The sequence below is a fragment of the Rhineura floridana genome, chromosome 14 (genome assembly GCF_030035675.1).
Source record: "Rhineura floridana isolate rRhiFlo1 chromosome 14, rRhiFlo1.hap2, whole genome shotgun sequence".
In the NCBI taxonomy this organism is placed as follows: Eukaryota; Metazoa; Chordata; class Lepidosauria; order Squamata; family Rhineuridae; genus Rhineura; species Rhineura floridana.
The window spans coordinates 4,361,731-4,384,439 of record NC_084493.1 but is presented as its reverse complement, the minus strand read 5'-3'; the positions used below and the strand labels follow the sequence as shown (position 1 = coordinate 4,384,439).

General features: G+C 47.2%; 1 protein-coding gene across 1 annotated transcript in view; it reads right to left on the bottom strand.

Annotated features, from left to right (window-relative positions):
• The window catches only part of SLCO3A1 (solute carrier organic anion transporter family member 3A1), an 83,819-nt gene that overhangs the window by 22,286 nt on the left and 38,824 nt on the right, over window positions 1–22,709 (bottom strand). Inside the window, exons 3-4 of the mRNA XM_061595582.1 lie at window positions 7,548–7,646; window positions 1,408–1,674 (exon numbers count right to left, since the gene is read on the bottom strand). Coding sequence (XP_061451566.1) covers window positions 1,408–1,674; window positions 7,548–7,646 — 366 coding nt within the window. The remainder of the gene's footprint in view (window positions 1–1,407; window positions 1,675–7,547; window positions 7,647–22,709) is intronic.

Sequence of the window (22,709 nt, the reverse complement as noted above, 5' to 3'; positions counted from 1 at the left end):
CATCAAGATGAGCCCCAACACCAAACAGCAGCTGCTTCCTTTGTTTTCTCCACCTGCCTCTGTGGTTCAAAGGCACCCTTTCTTCACTGCAGATCTTAAACTAACCTCGCTGGAGTTCCTCACCCAAGCACAGAAAAATCCCTGGGGAGAAAAGCCAGTGCCCCCCCCCAAGCTGGGTAGCACCACCCTCACCTTAGAAGGCAAAGATTCACTTTGGCAGCTTCGAGACACCTGCTCCGTATTGCTCCCTCTGGCCCATTAGACTCACCAGGGCCAGCACCAGCACCTGGAAAAGATGGGCACCTGCCAGGGCCCTCGTGCCTCTGCAGGGCCCACATAATTGGTACCTGCCCTGGCCGTCCCTAAATGACTTTTTCTGACCTGGTGCTCTGAGCAGTGCCAGGTGGCTCAGTCTGGTTGCCATTCAAATCCCCACAATGCTCCAAAGCAACATGGCACTGGGGGAGAGGATTGGCAGAAATTAAAATGGGGGACAGACCCAGCCATCTGGTGCTGCTCTGAGTGCTGTTGCTGCAGCTACTGCTCATCGCCACTGGGCCGGGTTCAAGTCTCTTGTGTTGTTAATAATAATGTTTGTTAGCCACCCTGCCTGCAAGTCTGTTCCTCCAGGACTGACTGGACCACACAAGGAATTCTTATGTGATCTGAGCATGGGCAAGGCAGTCTCCCGATTAGATTTGCTTTTTCAAAAACCAAGGCAAAATAAAGATATTTTGAGATAACTAGAGGTTCAGCGAAGAATGATCTAAGGAGGGTAATGAGGCGAGCAAGTGGGTCAGGTTATGAATCTATCCTGGGGGGGACCTCAGCCCTGGGAGGCCACATGCAGCCCTCCAGTCCTCTTTATCTGGCCAATGGGGCTCTCTGTAGGCCACTCCCACTTCCTAGTCCACAGCTAGTGGTGGCCAGTGGCTCCATAGGGCAGTGGAATCCCCTCTGGGTTTCAGTCCGAACTTTCAAGGAGCTGTCCAAGGTGCTTCAGCTGAAGCCCTTTGAGAACAGCTCCTTGAATGTTCTCTTGTTTGCCTGGATAGACAGATGTGCAGCAGGAGGTGTTTAGAAACCACATCCATCTCCCTGCCCACTTTGGCCTCCAGAATCATAGAGTTGAAAGGGGCCTAGAAGGCCACCGAGTCCAACCCCTGCTCAATGCCGGCATCCAAATTAAAGCACACCCAACAGGTGGCTGTCCAGCTGTCTCTTGCGTGCCTCCAGTGTTGGAGAGCACCACCCATTGCTGCTACGTGCCCCCCGAAGGTTCCCCCTTTCGGGAATGCGGCCCTCACCCCGAAAAAGCTTCCCCGCCTCCAATCTAACCAACCGTTAGCCCACCTCCTCCTCCTCCTCCCGTGGACACTGGGTGAGTTTACGAGGGAAGTGCGTCACCTCTCAGCTGCTGGAAGCATGAGATGCTGTCTTGGGCTTCCGCGTCGTTCTGCAGGAGGACCCCGTTGCTCGGCTTCAGCCTCTCGTAGTCCCTTTCTGGGAGCATGGCCTGCTCGAGCTCTGCCGTGAGCTCCGGCCGGTGGGTCAGGGACTGTGGGAATCCGAACATCAGGAGAGACGAGAAGAACAGTAAGGCACCACAGAGCAAGAAGCCTGCCCACCATGCGCCAATCCACCTTGGGTCATCGGGGGTGATGTCCAGCTTACCTGCAAAGGACAGAAAGACAGGCTGTTGGCTATGAAGAAGGAAACCCCCATCAGAAACTTAAGGTGTGTCACAGGGATGGCCCATTCTGCACAATGGCCACCCCCAAACCTCAGACCCCCCCCCCATTCACACCATGCATTTAAAGCAGCATTATAGCACTGCAGTCATGGCTTCCTCTCCAAAGTATCCTGGTAATTGTTGTTTGTCAGGGGCCATGAAGCTCTCTGGGTGACCTTGGACCAGTCAAGTCTCTCAGCCTAACCTACCTCACAAGGTTGTGGTGAGGATACAATAGTGAAGCAGAGAACCATCTAAAACACCTTGAGTTCCTTGGAGGAAAGATAGGATATAATTTTTTTTCAAGAAAAGGTGCCAAGCATTGTTAGGTGTCATGAGCCCCATGAAGTGTTCCTGGAGTGATCAGGGAGAAGAAGAGATAGAATGGGACCCGGGAGAGAGGCCCAGTGGCTTGCAACAGGGAGGTCCTACAGCAGAAGGCTTCAGCACTTTTGACAGGGACAGCTCCTCCCCTTTAGCGCCAGTTCCAACCGAGGGAATGCTGGCTGACCAGGAGCCAGCCCCTTCTCCTCCCCTCCACACACCCCCATCTTCACCCAAGCCACCACTGTCACCATGCACACCTTCTCTAAGGAGGGGGATCTCAATGAGATGCCACTACCACCCCGGATGTGCAGACAGCTGCACCGGCAGGCTCAGAGGGGCCTCACTTTTCCTTCTAGGAGAAGCACTCATTTATGCATGCATTTCCGTTCTCTGACACCTTCCTTATGCAAGCAGAAACAGCCCATCCAGAACCAACGTAAGGATATTAGGGGTGCGTGTCCAATCGTTGTGACAACGTCTTAGCTTTGAGTAATCGTGGCTAGCTATGCTGTATATAGATGCAGAATCCTGTGTGATCTGTACACTGATCCATGAAGCATGAAAGTTTCTCATTAAACGCACTGAATAAAAATACACCAGCGAGTCTCAGCCTGATTCCACCCCAATTCCTGATTCCACCTCTATTCCTCTCCAAGAGGTACAATTCCCTGGGAGCTTCAGCACCTTGGACAGAACCTTGAAAGTTTGGACTAAAACCCAGAGCTGATTCCTCTGCCCACTGACACAGAACTACCATCCACCACTGTTTTTGCATGGCTGGAATGCATCCACCACTGGCATGTGGCCCCCAAATGGTTGTCCAGAAGGTAATGTGGCCCTTGGGCTTATCTTAACCATAGTGCCACATCAGCTTTTTCTTAAGCTCGTAAGAAATCTCACATGTGCCAAAGAACTACGGGGGGGGGCAGAGAGGGAGAGAGAGAAACTGCATATTACGTTAACAATGTGGTTAGCAATAGATTGCTAATATATTAGCAGTCACATTGTGGGTTTTTTGAAAAACTAAACACCAGCTACAAAAGGGCCCCCCGAATTGATTATTATCAGGATCATACAACATGCCATGGAAACTTCAGGGAAGTCGTTTAAAACAAGGCTCTACAAAGTTCCAGATTGTGCAAGGATGGAGGAAAGGTTGAGAAAATCAGATAGGGAAGGAGAAACGGTTACTTTTAGGTCCCTCTGCTGGCTAAAAAGAATAGCCTGGCCAAAGACAGTCCTTCCGCCGACAAGCAAAGACCTTCCTATTCCAACAAGCCTTTGGAATTGAAGGCTAAGGATAGGGCATGAAGGGTGCTGCATTGCTAATGTCTATTATATCATTTTTAAACTAGTCTGAATTCTTTTAGCTGTATGTGTGTATGGTTTTAATATTGGAAATGGTTTAATCTTATTTTAATGTAGACTTTGTATGTTTTTAATTATATGTGTTTTTTATCTGGAAGCCGCCATGAGTTCCAGTTTTGGAACAATGGTGGGGTATAAATAATAATAATAATAATAATAATAATAATAATAATAATAATAATAATAATAATAATAATAATAATAATAGACGCCTCCTGAAAAAGAAAAATGCAAGTTTTTTGTGGCTGCATCAGTTGCTCCAGAATGAGGGGGGAGGGGATGTAACAGTTTTTAAAAGTAATAAATGGAGGCTTTCGAGTTGCACTGAACTCTCCTTCATCCTTCAAGGTGTTCAGATGTTACCATCAGGCCTGGCGCTAGTGGGCGGCCAGGCTGGGCACTGGCTGAGGGTCCAGGAACTCACAGGGGCCCCTCACCAGCCTGAGCCCAACCCTGCCATGCTGGCACTAATCCCCCTTTCGCTGCCACCTTCTTTCCCCTAGGAGCTGGCTTGGCCACTCCCCCCTTTCTGCACATGCACTGCGCCACCCACCCAACCTCGTCTCCTCCTCCTCCAAGAGAGAAGGGTCACTACAGCAAGAAAGGAAGAAAGTCACCCTTACACTTCCGGCTTTGTGTTGGAAAAATGAAGGTGGTGGTGTGGGGGGGAGAGGCGTAAGGGCCTCTTGCTGAGAAACAAGCATCGATCCTACACACGTACTTTGCAAGGCTGGAAGGTTTAGCGGGGAAGATAAAGGAAGAGACAGGCAGGAGTAAGAAGGCGGGCTGGGGTGTTCTTTGCAGACCTCTGACCAATCGCTCCGCTATGTCTCCCCCCGTCGCCCCCTCCCAAGCAGAAACCTCTCGAGGAGGCATGCTCTCACCAGGGAAAGATGGAAGCCAGCGCTTGCTGCAGTTTGAGAACTGGGGAATGCCAGGGAGAAAAGGAGGTTCTTTCTTGCAGAGCAGAAGTGGGTGCTTGGGAACTCCACTGGCTTCCTTCGCTTCTCATGCCACCATAAGGTAAGGACAGGGCCGGTGCCAGGCATCACTGAGCCCTTGGGCACCAACCTGCCCCCTCCTATAATGCCATAGCTCAACACCTCCTCCTGATACAGGAGGCCAGTAGTGTGGTGGCAAATTCAGAATTGCAGGGTCCCTCCAGGATAATCATAGCCATGCCCCCTTCTAAGATTATACAACCTTCAAAGATTATAGAATGATCTGGCCAGGCTTGAATCCTGCTTTCTGCTTCTCTATCGCTGTCACTATTTGACTGACCTTTCTCGCTGTCAAGAGATATTTCTTGAATTACTGAATTCAGTGTTAACATGTTTATCTCCTGCTGCTACCAAACTACTTGATGGTGTAGATGAGAGGATTCACTCTCTCTTCTTCTGCAGAATTACAGAATGCTCACTCTCTACAACTTGGCTTTTTGAAGCAGGAAATAACAGGAAATCATTTCACTCAGATTGGCTCCACTCAGCAGAAAGTGACATGAAAACAAGTTAGAAGACTCTTCTCAGGGGCTAACACACTTCCTTTTCATGATGATTATCTCATAGGAGGCTGGAGATGTAGGGTTCCTACTGGCACCTGGCTCCTAAAAAAGTAAGGGGTCTAAGACCCCGAGACCCTAGATGACTACACCCCTGCAGATGGTGTGGGGCTAATAATCCCACATGCATGCCCTACCTACCATTCATGTCAGTGTGCATGACATGCACGCATAGCATTCATGCCTACGATCAGCCAAATGGCGGAGGGGGCATCACCCCCTTAGAGAAGCCTCCACCGCCATTTTGGGTGATGGCAGGCATGTGCTCACAGTGTGTCCACTGACGGGAAAGGTAGGTGGGGTGCACGGGCGATCTTATTGAAGCCCATGCTGCCTCTATGGAGGGTGGGTGCCTGGGAACCCCTGCTCCACGATCCGTGGCAGTGTCAGACTGCAGGACTGGACATAGCTGAGGATCGCAGAACAGGAGCGCCACCCTCCCACCCTAAGAAATGGCCCTTCAGGGCCCCTCCGGGGTGCAGGGGCCCTAAGCCAGGGCCCAACCTGGCCACCCTCTGGTGCCGGGCCTGGGTAAGGGAGAGAAGAAAAGGCTTTTCCAAGTCCCCCTTTCCCCCATTAAGTTCCTGACATGGGGGACATGAAGGGGGAAGAGGGACTTTGAAAAGTCTTTGCGAGTCTTCCCCCTTTCCTGCTTTTAAGTTCCCGACATCGCGGACTTGAAAGAGGAGGGGAGGAGACTGGCAAAGGCTCTTCCAAGTCTGCCCCCTCCCTCCACAAAGCTGGGAAGTTAATTGGGGAAGCGAGGAGCGAGGGTGCTTGGAGAAGCAGCATTTAAGAATACTGCCTTTGCAAAAGCCTCTGAAGCAGTTTTTGCCCTCAAGAGCTGCTTCAAAGATGGACTGATGTCACTAACAACCAACGGGGGCCCCTGAAAGTCCTAGTGAAAGGGAGGAGGAGAGAGCTGGATGATGGGGCTGGAAGAGGAGAAAGGGATGGCTGACTGAGGGAGAGCTGATATTTGAAAGAAAAGCACTAATTGGAGGGACGATATTGTAAGAAGGCCTTCATTTCAGGTCAGCCTTGCCCTCCACATTGTGTTTAAGGGTTTCATTTCAGCCCTGGCACCTTAGGAAAGACTGCCTCTGTGAATGTCCAGAGTGAGTTTACCTTCATTGCCCAGTCACTAAAATTTATCGCTTGACGCTTGGGAAAGGATCTTCTTTGAAGGATAGTCTTCTTTACTTCATATGTTGAGAGATACTATAACAGCCTTTGACAATCTGGTGCCCTCCGTGCCGGCTGGGGCTGGTGGGAGCCGCAGTCCAAAACATTTATGGAAAGGAGGTTTATTTTCTCTCTGCCCTTCCCTAAACTTACAGTATGGAGAAGTTTGTTTTTCGGGTGGAATCTAAAACCGAGATACCCAATGCAGCATCAAAGCTGAGCTTAAGAGCTCGCTGCCATTACGAAACTAATTCAGTCCATCAAGAATCAGAAGCCACAGACCTGAACTTACAAGATCTGAACAGGGTGGTTCATGACAGATGCTCTTGGAGGTCACTGATTCAGAGGGTCGCCGTAAGTCGTAGTCAACTTGGAGGCACATAACAACAACAATAACATTCCTAGAGAATTGCCCCCAAAAGGGTCAGAATTCAACAGATTAAACTTCATTCCTGGAAATTAACACACACTCTGGATGAAGGAGCAGTGATGGGGAAGGTCACTGCCTTTCTCTTCCCCTGGCCTGGCCCTCACATCCTCTCCATGGGGGGGGGGGTGGACTGGCTGGCGCTATGCTCCTTCCCCCCTCCCCATGCCCCACCTAACAAAGGCGGCTGGTTACAGAGCTGCCTGGCCTCTGACACTTGAGATATATGTATATGAGACCTGTATTTTCCTATAGTCAGGCTTTGTATAGTCTGTGCTTAAATACGAACAATTTTTTTAAAAGCTGTAAGGAGACAATCCAAATTCTGTGCCAGGAAAAGTGGGGTTCTGCAACCTGAATAAATTATGAATGTTGAGCATGTTTTCAGAATTTCTCTAATTTTGCACAACTTAAGACACAAACGATGCTATTTTGCACCACTTATTCCAGTTCTGCTAGTCATGAAAGGGGTAAGGATATGCAGGTTTTGACAAAACCATGGAAATCTTAACTCCTTTCCAGCTTTGGAGATTTCATCAAGCATTGCCCACACACTTCCAAGTCAATCACCGCAGCCATGAGGGTGTAGAAACTTTTTTAAAAAACAAAACAAAACAGAAAGTTGAATTCTGCACCCTTTACCACATTTTCAGCTTTCTGTTCTCTCATAGGATCATGGCATACAGCTTTCTCTCTAGCCTGAGCCTCAGCAGCCCTTGTGCCTCAGTAGTTAAAGTGCACAATTCCATAGTGATATTGCCCTGAGACTGCCCCAATTTTAGTCTAAGGAATGGATGAACCTGTCAGTTAGGATTTTCTGTTTCTCATTTTTCCAGTCTTAAGTTTAGTCTGCCACATTTCTTCATCAATGCTGCTTTTTAAAAGAAAATACGAAAATTAATCAGAATCAGACCCATCCCATTATTCACAGGGGGGGGTCTCCTTACTTGTGTCAATGAAGATGGCATCCACATAGATTTTGGTACAGAAAGAACCCAAGATAAATCCACAGGCCGGTCCAAATACCAGCATTGTAAACAAGATGCCTGCAGGGAAACACACAAAGACAACATAGCAGAGGTTAAGTGATAGAGTTACATACTGGGAAGGGCAGGGTATTAAATAAATAAATAAATAAAATGGGGATCTAGTTCTCAGCGAGGACCTCAAGCTGTTGATGGGCTGTACCACTTTGGATTGCGGGGCGTGGGGGGGAGAGAAGGGTTCATATGATTGAACTTTCTTCAAGACTCACACATTCCTAGGCTTTTGAAAGGAGAGCAGGCAGTGGTGTTAAAACTGTGTGGAAGTATTTCTGGCCGTACAGATTCTCTTGTTATTATTGGACCCTGGATAAATAAACTGAATTCCTAACATAAATAAATCACCATCATCAATAAACCTCTGACACTGGCAGTGACATGTACAGCTAGTACCTATTGGGAAGCCTTTTCCTCCTTTATGAATCTGTCAAATCCCCATTTAAAGTTATCCAAGCTGGAGGCAATCACAACTTGTTGATTTATGAAAATATTTACTAATAGGCAAGAAAAACCTTGCGGCTTAAGAATGTACCTACAGCCAACAGATATTTCTATCAAACTTTTAAAAGCAGGGACATTGGGCAGCTATAGTGAATGCACCAGGGGAGCAGGAGACCTGACCTCCTCTCTGAGATACTGGACTGCCCTACAAAGTTGTCAAAATGCAAACACAATTTGGGTTTCACAGTCCAATCCACTTCCTGTGTAGCCCCCCTCGTGGCTGTATAATTTATATACCGCCAACTCATATAACACACACAACAATTAAAAAAAACCCATAAAAACAATACAAAATAATGATTAAAATGACTGATTAATCAAGAATGTTTAAGCTGCACAGGCCCATTGGCATAAAGAAACCTGAAATTCAACAGCAGGGATGGTCACATATATCCACCCCATGCACTTAAAGCACCCTTATGCCACTTTAACAGTCATGGAGAATCCTGGGAAATGTAGTTTGTTTAGGGTAACGACCTCACAGAGCTACAGTCCCCAGCACCCTTAACAAACTATTGTTCCCTGGATTCTCCACGACTGTTAAAAGCGGTCTAAGAGTGCTTTAAATGTAATGGGTGGCTATGACTGATGTCTGCTGAATCTCCACTGGAAGAGTCTTCTTCCACAGCATGGGATCTCTGCTTGAAGACAATCGGCTTTTTCTTGTTGTTCTTCTAAGACAAAAAAGCCTTGGAGTGCTTTCCTTTCTGACAAGTCTGTTAGTAGAAGTGCAAAAATCGTCCTCCAGAAATGGAACCAAAGCAAAATTGTTACATGACCAGGCTAAGCATCTGAGAAAGTTTACTGGCGCATTTCCCCCCTACCGGCTTCATGTGTTTTCTCCAGTCTGAGATTTCGCCACTAGATGATGCTGTGAGATAAGCACTAGGCAGGAAAAAAAAGAGCAGTGGGTTCCTTAATAAGCCAACAAGTTATAAAAAAGAGGATACAAGCTAAATGAAAAGCAGCTTTTCAACCCTGATTTAAAAATACTCTGAGATGTGCAGTTTCTCATGTAAAGCTCACTAAAATCATAGCACCATCATGACCACAGGAATAAAAGAGGCTTTGTGTGTGCTTCTGCTGTCCTGACGCAAAATACATTTACTTGGGACTAAGTACCATTTTGTAGAACAGAACAACACATTTTTGAAGGAAAATTAATAAAATGAGGATCTGTAACACTAAATGTCCAGCCAGCTACATCCCTGACTATAAAATGTTTTTTTAAAAAAATAAGAGGAAAGAAAAGATTCTCATCAACCCGGTGGACTCTGGCATATCCATCCCAAGTGATGACTCAGAGACTGTCTGCCACTATTCCCAACATTTGCCATTTTTGGGAGGGGCGGCTGGGGCTCTGGACTTTGGTTCTTACAGACTGAGCTATACCCTAAATAGTGTGCCCTGTCTTTCCATTACAACACTGACGGTGCTTCCAGACTGCTGCTATTTTAAGGTGGGATTCAGTCCCATACTAGTAAACTCAACATGTGTGATTAAAGCTGATTTGGAGCTCTTGCACAACAAACTCCCTCCCCCCCCATTGGATTTTTTGCAGCAAGGAGTATGATGGCAAAACGCATTGGGAAGTGTCGGATGGCCCTTTCTGGACACTTTCTGGACCCAGCTCCCTGCAATACGAATCAGAACAAATGGTCAATAAATTGCCAGTGCTGTCTAACCTCCCTGCAGACTTGGTGCAAGTAAATCCGGATGCATGCTCAATAAACAGGTCCTCTAGAAGCAACCAGAGAGGAGTGAAAAAAATGTAAGGTTGAAGACTGAGAACAGAGTGCTGAGAGTGGTCAGAGGGAGGTCATCTGACACTCCTGTTCCTTCTGCCCCTCTGAACGAATAGATTCATGATGGTGCTATCCAGGGCTGGATTATCCATTAGGCTTAGTAGGCTGAAGCCTAGGGGCCCGGAGCTCTTGGGGGCCCGTGCAAGAGCTTCTGAACTGCCCGCCATCCCCCTGCTTCACTTACCTTTTTCTCCACTGTTTTTTGTGGTTTGCCATCAGTCAAGATGGCGGCCGAGGTTTCCCTAAGGGGCTGAATTCTCTGCCGCCATCTTGGTTGATGGCACGCATGTGTGCTACATGCGCGCATTGCTGCCATCAACCAAGATGGCGGCAGAGGCTTCAGCCCCTTAGGGAAACCTCGGCCGCCATCTTGATTGATGGCAAACCTGTGTGCACAGCCTCAAAAAAAGCAGAAAGATAGGTGAAGCGGGGGGGATGGGATGGGACGGCGGGCGGCTCAGAAGCTCCTGTCCTGCGATCCCTCCTGCGGCTGTTTCCACGGATCTGCCTAAGAGGAGAAGGGTCCTCCAAACACCAATCGGCCTAGGGGACCTCCTCAGCTTAATCCGGCCCTGGTGCTATCAATACTGTTTGTGCCTGCAAAAGTTTTGGGGTGCCCACCCTGCTTAGTTTCCAATCAGTGCATATCCCGCAACCTCCAGATGAAATCTTCTAACTTTTTATACCACAAATGTTCTCAGTTTATTTTTGTCCTGCTTTTGGCCACATCTGCCCTATATATTTAAATCAGTATCACATCACTTTAAACAGGCATGGCTTCCCTCAAAGAATTCTGGAATCTGTAGTTTGCAAAGGGTACTGAGAGTTCTCAGGAGACCCCAATTCCCCTCTCACAGCTACAGTTCCCAGAGCGGTTTAACAATCAATCCCTCTCTTCCCAGGGAACTCTGGGAATGGAGGAGGGGGGAAACAAAACACAACAAACCCCTCAAATCGTGCCAAGGCAACGGTTCCTTTCGATTAATTCTTTTTTCTCAACGTAGCCATGAGAGCAAAGGGAATGTTACAGCAACCCTGACAGATGTTTAAAGCGCCCACAGCTGTTAATTAATGAGAGATGGCGCCAGGATGACTCGCTTTAAAGGTTTGCTTTTATTCCGGAGGGGACCACAGAGGTTTCAATCAGATGCTTGCACCAAGCGGGTTACGGAGCCTGCCTGGGACTGGGGGGTGGGGGGCAAGGACAAGACGGATAGATCAAAGGAAAGAGGACGGAGGGATTTTTTAAAAAAAGTTTTACATAATGTTTTTGTTATCTCCTCAGCAGTGCACAAATGAATAATGGAGACCAGGGTGCACCTGGCAAGTGAGATTCGCAGCAGATGGGAACCGCTTCTGCGGCCAGCTAGAAGATAGGGACTCTGTGTCCCTTTCATATTAGATTTCTCTACCAGGCTCATGAAAAGCTATGTGCCTGCTTGCCTCAGGAGGGTTCAATCCCCGGCAGCTCCAGATAGAGGTGGGGAACAAATCCTGTCTGGAATCCTGGAGAGCTGCTTCCAGTCAGTTTAGGGGATGGGGTCCCAAACGGTGGTCCGTGCACCACCGGTAGTCTGCAGAAAGGTTGTAGAACATGCACTTGAGGAAGGGTGTGCATGGCCTTGCACTTGATTTAGGGAAGGGACTTCGCTCAGGGGCAGAGCACCGGCTTTGCATGCAAAAGGTCCCAGGTTCACCCCGGCATTTCCAAAGGACAGGGAAACACTTTCTGTCTGAAGCCCCAGGGAGCTGCTACCAGTTAGTTTGGACAGCACTGAGCTAGATGGACCAGTTACTGACTTAGTACAAGGCAGTTTCCAATGACCCTAGTGTGTATTTGGGCAGCCTTCCATGGAGGGTGGAAAAACACTTTTGTGGGTAAAAGAGCTTTTGAGGAATACCCAGGGTTTCAGGAAAGCAGCCCCAATCCAGTCACCCCCAGAGGACGAACTGATGAGGAATTTCTCGTAATATACATATTTCTGTATGCAGTTTTTCCTAATATACACATTTTTGCAAAGCAATTTCCCCTCATATAATGCATCTTTGTATGTTATTTTCACTGACACACACATATTTATCTACAGTTTTCCTTTGGCTGTGCATATTTGTACACTTTACTTGGCTGCAGCACTGCAAAATTTAAAGAAGTGCAAATTCCAAAGGATGGCTGCAGTTTGGTTTGTGTGTTTTTTCAGAAAGTGGAAATTAGGTAAGTTTGCCTCTAAATGCGGACTGGATCAAAGTTCTCCCCTAGCCCTGGTGTTATTGAAGGTTTTAAGAAGCATCCAGATTCTTTCTCATTCTGCAGAACATTTGAAAGGTACAGCTTGGGCCAAATTCATTTGGGTTTCCTGTTGCCATTATATTTATTACTAAAGGGTGCTGTTGTCAGTCGGGGATTAAAAAAAATCCAATATTGCTTGCGTGGGTTTTAAAAGCACTGCATCCATGTCTGTTCTATCTCTTTTCATATTGTTCTTCTTTTCATTTTTAGCTCCCTTGAAGAGCTCCAAAACAGGACCAAAAAAAGGTGGAATAAAAATATAAACATTGCAACCCAAATAAAGGGATGACTGGACAACTATTTAAATGCCAACAGGTTTCAGGCATGCTGGCTCTTAAGATATAGTTGCCAGTGCCTTCCAATAATCTTTTCTCTTGGTAAGCTGCTTTAAAATAAACAGCTGTTTTTAAAAAGCCCCAAAGAAAGAAAAAAAGACAAACAAATGGGCAAAGGCAGGATTTTAAGAGATTGTTGTACCGGCAAATTATGCATAAACGCATGCTATTAAATTTCCTGGGCCTTCACTGGGAATAATACCACCCTGCTATGCCATCTTCATCTGCCTCCTAATAAACTGATTATAGACTAACACGCCAAAGCCCTGTGCTCCAGTATCCATTATTTAGGTCCCCAAAAAGATTATAATTAACCCACAGATCTTGAGTTGCTACATTGTCACACAGACAATAGGCGGCTGCACGGCACAAGCGAAGCAGATGTTGCTCGTTCCCGTCGACTGAATTAATTGGGCAGAGTGCCAGGGCCGCTCCACAGGCAGAGGGAAGGAAGCCCCTGCACCTCTAGGCTTTTTCGAGATAAGCCATGCACAACTTGTGGCTCAATGCAAGGGTGTTGCATTCAACAGCTGCAGGTACTGGTTGCGTTCTCTTGGGGTCAGTCTGCAGCAGCCGCCCCAGATCCAATGTGAGGAACTGCTTCGCTGGGTCAGAGACCAAAGGTTCATCCAAGTCCAGCCTTCTGTTTTGGAGTGCAACTGCAGCTGGGCAGATGCCTCTGGGGAGTTTACTCCAAACAACTCTGCCCTTTCTCTTTTGGAACTGTCTCCTGCATCCGGGAACCTGTGGATCTCTGGATGTCGTCGGATGACAGCTCCCATCAACCATGACCACTGGCCATGCTGGCTGGGGCTGGAGTCCCAACAACATTTGGAGGGCCACAGGTTAGCCACCCTGGTCTATATTGACTGGATGCCGCTCTCCAGGGTTTCAGACAGGGGACATTCCCTGATGATGCTGAAGACTGAACCTGGGACCTTCTGCACACAAAGTAGATGCTCAGCCACTGAGCTTCCCGTTCAGACCTGCAGAGGCTGGTTTATCAGAGCAAATTGGGTACTGCCCCACCAACATTAATCTGCCCTCCATCTGCCTGCCTCATGACGTATAACCAGTCTAGAGGGAGGCACTGGCTGTTGGCTTTCTCCTTTTTAATCTCAAGTGTTGCCACTGTGGAACCCAGCAATAAGCACGATGGAGACACCACTAAAATTAGCTGGCGCTGCCTGTCATCAGCGTTGCCTCTGCCCACCATCGGCTCTGGCTCCACCTGCCGTTGGCCTTCCTGCCTTCTACCCCACCAGTCCCAAAGGGGCACCAGCCGCTGCTGCTAACACTCTCACCAGAATATCTATGAACAGTAAGCATGCAACGCTCAGCCCTCAGGAGGAAAAGGAAGGGGAGGAGGCCACCGCCTAAGCTTGCAAGCGCCTACGGAACCGTGCGAGCCCTTTGCTCCCACACAAGCTCCCCTTGAGCTCCATTTGCTTCTTTTGTGGTGCTTAATGGCACTTCATGCAGTCTGTTAAGTAACTTGAGACGCTTTCATGCAAAGGCTTTTGCGTTTCCTTCCGGAGGGGATGCTGGGGCTCTCAAAAGCAATTCCCTGCAGGCTCCACAAAGCAGAGGCAAATGAGTCGCTCTCATCAGATGCACAGGAGAGAAAGAGCAACATCATCTGCATTCAAGAGCCAGCGACGCACCGAGATTAAACTCAGAAAGGGCCAATTAATTTACGACAATATTTCCATCAGTCTAAGATTGCCGTAATCAAACGCAAGAGTAGTTCATAATCTCTCCCTCCCTGAACTTTCCTCCCGAAACACATGAGAAATGCATGCACATTGCTGGTCCAGCACAGGGTCCAAGAGAATGAACTTTGATGCAGGAGGCTGTCAGTTCAAATCCCCCCTTTGCTGTGGATTCAATAGGAAGCCTTAAGCAAGCTATGCTCTCTGATTCTCAGCCTCAATCCTCAAAATAAGGGGGCATGGTAATGGTAAACCCCCTCTGAATACCGCTTACCATGAAAACCCTATTCATAGGGTAGCCGTAAGTCAGGATCGACTTGAAGGCAGTCCATTTCCAATACCTTACAGGGCTGCTGCAAAGGCTACTGTGATAGTAGCTTTTAATATGGGATCTAAAGTCTTTGTGGATAGGCCGCAGCTCAGGGGTAAGGGATGGCCAAATATGTCAATTTCTGTTTGTTTCTTATTTTTCCAGTCTTAAATTCAGTTCTCCACATTAGTTTGCGATACATAATATTTCAAAAGTCCTCATGAAATTTCATCCGCAAATTTCTCCTAATGTACACATTCATACATGCATTTCTTCTTAAAGTACACAATTTTGCAAAGCAATTTCTTTAAATATAACGCATTTCTGTATGTAACTTTCACTAATAAATGCCTTTTTATGCATACCTTACATCAGTAAATGCATTTTGGTACACATTACTTGGCCAGAGAAATGCGAATTTTGAAGAATGGCTCTTTCGATTCCCGTATTATTTCAGAAGGTACAAATTAGATGGGCTCACCTTCAAACGTGAACTGAATTGAATGACATCTACCCATTCACGGTAATAACACACTGAATCATATCCTGTTTACCTAAGCAATTGCCCATTTTTTGCACAAACCTGAGGGACTCTCCAACACAGTTGTTTTTAAAAATAGCACAATGAGCGGTGGAAGTGGAATTAATAGCCTCTAAAAATAATCTCTCCACTGAGAGGCCCTTTAACCTTCTTCAGAGGGACTAGTTTACACCCTTCCCCATAGGCGGCTGTCTGCAGGACTTCTCACGCTACAGAAACATTGCCAAAAGAGGGAATCTACAGTGAGATGGAGCAGATTCCTGAACAGCCATTCAGGAGCAAACCATGGCAGCTCCATGTCAGTAGCGCAGTGGGATCCACTCTGGGGTTTAGTCCAAACTTTCAAGGAGCTGTCCGTGGTGCTTTCAGCCAGCCACCACTGGGAGTAAAGGTTGGTCATTCTCTCCCAAGAGAAATGTATACCCTGCTGCAACCCATACAAGAGTGTGGACATCAAGACTGGGACAGGTATTAAAGCACGCTTTAGTTTAACAAGCAGCCAGCCAACTTCTTGCCCTCTGCCCTTTTTTCCTACAGCAAAAAGAAAACTATGTTCCCAAGACTGCCACTCAATAGTCAAGCGCATGCCCTGCATGCCAAAAACAGCCCCCCAGGCTCTATCCGCAGAATCTTCAGAACGATTCCTGCCTAGAACACTGGAGAGCTACTGTCAGTCAATGTTTACAATACTCAAGCCAGAAAGAACAAGTGTCTGACTTTGTATAAAGCAGCTTCCTATGTCCTTTGGGGAAGGGCTCTAGTTCAGTGCCGAAGCACATGCTTTGCATGCAGAAGGTGGCCCCGGGTTCAGCCCCAGAATCTCCAGGTATGGCTGGGAAGGGGCCTGGCAGAGACCATGCTGTTCAGTACAGAGCAGGAACGAGGAGCCTGCACTCTCCAGATGTTGTCAGACTCCCGCTCCCATCACCCCTGACTACCGGCCATCCTGGCTGGGGTTGATGGGAGTTGGGAGTCCTCAACATCTGGAGGGCCGCAGGTTAACCACCCTCAGATGTAGACAATACTGAGTCGGATGAGCCAGTATCATATTTGGTGTAAGGCTGCTGACTACGTTTTTAATCCCAGAGTTCCTTCCTAGGAAGATTAGAGGTTCCTCAGCGATGAATAAACTTCACCCAAAAGACAGCAGACACACTGTTCCTGCAGAGTGCAGTCACATGAGACTATGGGATATGCTCCAGATTCCACGTTCTGTTGACATCGCGCAACCGTGAAGCCCAACAGCTCTGGCCAGAAGCCTCCATGAATGAACTGAGTGTGCCTCACAACAGCGGCCGGCAGATTTCAGGCTTGACGGATCTACTTTGAGTTTTGCTATAGCCTCCAGATCCACCAACCAGGGCCAAATCAAAATGATGGAACGGCAGCAGACTTCAGCACACTTAGAATTAAGGCCCAGGGCACCTCTGGCTATGTTCAGCCAAGAAATTTGTTTTTAGGACGGGAACTGACCTCATAATCTTTCACACACCAATCCACTCCTGGTTTGCCCCAACCCTCAGCTTTCTTAATTTCAGCAAACTAATTTGGGGGGGGGGAGGAGGAGGCCTTTTTCTTGTTGCTATTGTTAAATCAAAAACTGATTTTGTTTCGACTTGATTTCGACTTATGGCGATCCTATGAATCAGCGACCTCAATTTCTACTGAAACTTGTCTCGAGATTTACCAGTAGATCCCAATCTACCTTCTGTTCATCTCTGCCTTAGAACATGCCCCGGAATCCTCTGCAATGCTAAGATACCAAATCTACTGCTACGGTTCCATAGACGTAAACATCAGTTGAATTCTCACAGAGGGTACATTTTGCAATTCATTGCTATTTGACTCTACTGTTCACTTCCACCACCGCTGCCAACTCTTGCACTCATGCACATGGATACTCCCCAAGGAAGGATTCATCAGATGCAACCAGTTTACATGCTATAATAAATGTGTTGGCCTTTAAGGTGCTACAGAACTCTCCGTCACCTTTGCTGCAATGTTCAGGGTCCAGCAGCAGACGGGTTCTGTGGAAAGGCTTCCTGGTAGGTAGAACATTCGAGCCCTGCTGTCCTTCAGGACAGTCTCTGTACTTCTAAAATGGCGAACCAGCTAGTGGGACGCAGTTTGGAAATGTGGCGGAACAACAGTACCAAACACACTTGGAAAACTCCAAGATTGCTATGATACTCGAGCGATTAACACCCTACAGTTGCTGTGGCAGCCGTGACGCAACAAGCAATCTGAAGACTAAAGGGCTCTCCAACCATTTGTTTGCTCAGCCTTCCGCTCCATCTCCCAGGGGGAGGGGGGGAGGAATGTTTACTTTACACCATCTGTCTCCCGGCTTTTCTTTCAATTGACCCAAGCAGCCTCACAGGGCCATTGCAGCTGGGGATGGTTTGGAACCCTCAAGGAAATTCTGTTGAGAGTTTTGTGGTCTTGGAGCAAAAGAAGAGGTTCCCTTTGAAGATCCACCTTACTGACCTAGATAGTCTACATAGTTCAGTGGTGCAGGGGCATATTCTACTACCTGGACCTGCTGGGCATTCAAGGTGGGACCTTTTTGCATGCAAAGCCAGTGCTCTCCAAGGTTTCAGAGTGGAGCCTTCACCAGTCTGATCTGGAGACGCCGAGGACTGAACCGAGGACCTTATGACTGGGGAGCATGTGCTTCTACCAGTGAGCGACTTGCTCTGGGGGCTGAATGGTAAATCCCGGATTCTTTCAGACTCCCCCGCCCCATGGCACAAGAACACAAGAAGAGCCTGGCTGCTGCATCAGGTCAAAGGCCCACTGATGCCAACCAGGTGCCTATAGGAAGCCTGGATGCAGGACCTGAGCGCAAGAGCAACTCTCCCCTCTCGTGATTCCCAGCAACTGGTATTTACAGGCAGGTTCTGCTCTGGCTCTCAATGCCCTAGGCCCTTGCCAGGGGGCCAGTTCTTCCCAGTGTGGATTACCTACACCTTAGCATACTTAAAATGCCCTTTACCCCTGTTAGGGGGTGTAAAGACAGCAGAAAGGTGACATTTCCCTGTTGCACACCCTGACCGTTTTCCTTATCAAGGTTCTGCAGGTGTCTCTCCAAATATCATTCATTATTTGTCCTGTGCAAACAACAAGACGCTGCCTGAAATGGGCTTGTAACAGAGGAAGGATACTTTGGAGGGGGGCGGGGGGAACACGTGATAATTCAGTGACCTAAGACCAGACTCATCAGGCTACAAAACATGAGGTTAGTGACAGCCTTTGATCCACATAGTTATGATATTCTGGGTCAGTGGAGGAGAAAACGAGGAGGACCAGAGAAATGCTAAAAGCTGGAGAAATGCCAGGGAAAGCAAATGATGTCAGAAACAATATACCTTGATTTCTCTCCCGATGACTCAGTCTGCAATATGCACCATCGCGTCATTTTACACATCAGAGACCTGCAAAATCCTCTCCAACAGCATAAGGCAGCACAGTGGGAACATAGGAGACTGCCAGATCCTGAGTCACACTATTGCTCCTTCTAGCTTCATACTGTCAACACTGGTTGGCAGCAGCTCTCCAGGGTTTTCTGACAGGGAGTCTTCCCCAGCCATACCTGCAGATGCCTGGGATTGAACCTCGGACCTTCTGCAGGAAAAGCAGGTGCTCCGTCACTGCAAAAGATACTTTGCCTACAAGTAAGGTTCCAGTCCTCATGCATGGCTTTAAATAGCAACATAGAAGCTGCCTTAATCAGACCACTGGTCCATCCAGCCTGCTAGAGTGTACACTGCACAACGATTAGGAGTGGCTCTCCAGGTTTCAGAAAAGGAGTCTCTCCCACTCCAACCTGGAGATGGTGATGATGGAATCTGAGGCTTTCTGCATGCAAAGCAGATGCTCTGACTGCCACTGAGTTATAGCCCTTCCCAATTTATATAAGCATCTTCGCTCTCAAATCTCAAGAACCTTTTTTTGCTTTGCTTGTGGCTTTTAAGTTTGCAAAGGATACCGGTCTTGGAATAGGTATGGATGAGAGAAGGGGACAGACAGATGGAAAACGCAACCTTCCTGCACTCTAATTTGTTTTCATGCAATCTACCAGTGGATTTCAAAATATCTACCACCACCACAACCCCTTCTAGAGCTGCATCCAGTCTATCAACATGGAACCATATTTATTTACTCTTTTAAACTCATCAGAAATCAGCTTGCTCTCACTGCCAAAGACGTTAAGAATTCACAAGTGAGCAGATAACCTGAAATCCTCTTAACCGTTAGAGATGGGAGCTGAAGGGGGAACTATGGCTACCCAGGCTATGGTCTGAAGGCACATGAGGCCATCACCCTGGTGAAGCTAAGGAGGTCTGGGTCTGGTCAGTGCCTGGATGGGAGACCGCCTGGGAACCACATGTTTGCCACCTTGGGTTCCATGGTGAAGGAAAGACAGGTAACAAATAAATAAATAATAAATAAGTAAAAGTGATTAGAAACAGTGCCACATTGATCCAATGCAGATATAGCTAACTAGACTTTTTTGAAGGTATCCTGCTCAGTGGCAGCTGCCCTGTCAGTGAAGCAGTGGAATCCACTCCAGGTTTTCATCTGAACTTTCAAGGAACTGTCCAAACTGCTTCAGCACCTTGGACAGCTCCTTAAAAGTTCACACTAAAACCCGGAGTGGATTGCACTGTTCCACTGACATGAAGGCACCAGCCGCCATTGATCCCACTGTGCATTTCTTTAATAGGAATCTGTCTACATAGGCTAATTAGAAAAGCTTCTTTTCTAGGAAGGACACAACAGTCCATGCTTGTCTCAGGCAAGGGCAATACTTCTCTTGCTTTTTTAAATGTCAGAATACTTTGTTGTTCCTGTCCCCAACTTCCACTTCAAAAAAAATTATCCCTAGCCGGCCAGGGGAACACTGGGAAAGTGGAGTTAAATTTAGGAAGATTAAAGTCACATTTAACAAGCCTTTCAACAAGCCTTTTAAGTAGAGACCTTATCCCAGTCTGCGTCTGTGCTGAAATTGGTTTTTAAGATGTTTTAAAAGCTCTTTAAAAAAGGTGTTTTTAGAGATGTTTTGTTTTAACATATTTTAATGTCTGTTTTAGAGTGTTTTTGTTTGTCACCCTGGGCTCCTACCGGGAGGAAGGGCGGAGGATATAAATTTAATCAATCAGTCGATCATAATCACAATCATCATCATCATCAAGGCAGCTGAGATGATCCACAAAGGAAAAAAACAAACCTACAAAATCCACACTTGGGCAGCCTTTCCCAGCTAGTGGGCCACCAGATGTTGTTGGACCACAATTCCCATCTTTCCTGACCATTGGCAATGCTGGCTGAGGCTGATGGGAGTTGTGGTCCAACAACACCTGGTGGCCCACTAGTTGGGAAAGGCTGGAGCCGCTATACCTTTACAAGGACCAATGAAAATGCCTCAAAAATAGCGTGCAAGCTTTTGAGTTCTTCAGAATTCTTCATGAGGCTAAACATTACACAGAACAGGGGTACTGGGGGGGGAGACAAGTGGGGAAAATACAAAAAATAGGCTGGACGATGAAGTCCTGGGGTCTGCATTCAGATTCAAGGTGCTTCCAGACAACCAGTGGACTGAGCGTTCGTCCTGACTTGTTTGCAGGAGGCAGTGGAGGCTGATCTGTTAGGGCAACTGAGGCACTGCCCACCAACCTCAGTCAGCCCTCAGCTGCCCCCCCCGCCTGCTTTGTTACTCACATCCAGCCCAAGGAGTCTTCCTCCTCTTCAGTCTCAGTGTGGCTCTTTTAGGACTCAGCACAGGGAAAGATGGGGACACACCTGCAATATACACCAATTGGCTCTGCCTCCTCCTCCTATTTGGGCTCCCGGCTTTCCACCCTACCTCTCTCAATGGGCACCTTCCGCAACTGGCGGGCAGATCAGACAATGCTGGTCACTTGTTGAGCATTCACTGTGATTTATTTGCAGGGAGTTTAGAAGATGCCTTAAAATGAGTGTTATCTCACACTTTCCAGAGCCTTTTCCCTTCACTTTCAAGTAAAAAGTCCAATCTTTTGGGGAAGCGGGTTTGTTGTGCAAGATCTCCCCTTCAGGTATAATTGCACAACCTGGATTTGCCAGTATGTGATTGAATGACAGTCTGGAAACACCTTCGGCTTGCCTTCTTTGCCACCCTGGGCTCCTACTGGGAAGAAGGGCAGGGATATAAATCGAATAAATAAATAAATAAATATAAATAAAGCTGTGGGGGAGATTAGTCTCTATCCCAGCCTTTCCCAACCAGTGTGCCTCCAGATGTTGTTGGACCACAACTCCCATCACCCTCAGCCAGCATTGCCAATGGCTGAGGCTGATGGGAGTTGTGGTCCAACAACATCTGGAGGCACACCGGTTGGGAAAGGCTGCTCTATCCAATGCTTACAGGTATCAGGTTTAGGGACATCAGAGAATTCTGATGAAAAAGGAGATGGGGCCAGAAATTCCTGATGTTTGCATATTTATCCCATGTCCAGAATGGAAAACAATCCAGTGAATATGATCAGTCCACCAATGGTATGTAATTGATTATGCTCCCACTCGTCCCATTTGCATATTGTTTCCTTTGCACTGAAATGAATGGGCAGGAAAACATGATGACAATAATAACTGATGTAATTAATGATATAAATATCATAAGATACCTAATTTCGCCATAGCGGACAGTGAGACAAATGACGTAGTTTTTAGCAGAAGACGGGCTGCAGCAGAATGGAAACAGTGCTGTATGCGACGAATACAGAGCAGAATGGAAAACATTGTCGTCTTAAATCCCTAATCAGGTTATACCTAAAATTCTGGAATGAAGCAGCAATGGCTGATCCCCATTTTTGAAAATATAAACCCTGACTGTTACCCAGATCTGTCTCATGCCCTAGGTTCCTGGTTATGGAAAGAGAAACATAGGCATTCTTTCTATTAGCAAGTCTGGAAATAAATTTTGCAAGGTAAACTAGGAAAAAGAATCAACTGAAGCTAAATTGTGCAATATTTCCTAGCAGTTGGAGGGCATTTCACTTTCAAAGCCTTTCAGAACTGCAAAGCACCCGCTTCTCAAGACATTTATCATTCTCACATCTCCTGTATCACTGTGGACTTGAAGGGCACACATTTACGAGGCCACCTGCCACAGGACTAACCCATCCAAGGTCCCAGGGTATCATCCAATTTTCAGTTTACTGATGCTCGTCTGGATGTCAGTGGAGGATCCAAAATGGCACATTAGCCTCCATCACTCCAGCGACTGGGACATTTGTGCAGCTGAGATTCCAACCCTTAGATGTCAGAGAAGAACGCTGCCTGCTTCTATTTATGAAGTCTACAGATTTGCACTTGACAAGCAAGGAACAGCTGCCTGAAAGGGGCGAGCTGGCTTTATGTACAAGGCAATGATGCATTTCTCACTCATCCCTGCTGCATGGTAAGGCTAACATAGAGAAGATTAATGAGAAAAGACATTCAACAGTTATCAACACCCTACACCTGACCCATGAGAATTTCCCTGAAATTTTCTCTCCCCTTTGATAATTTGTGAATGCAATTTCTTTTCTCATT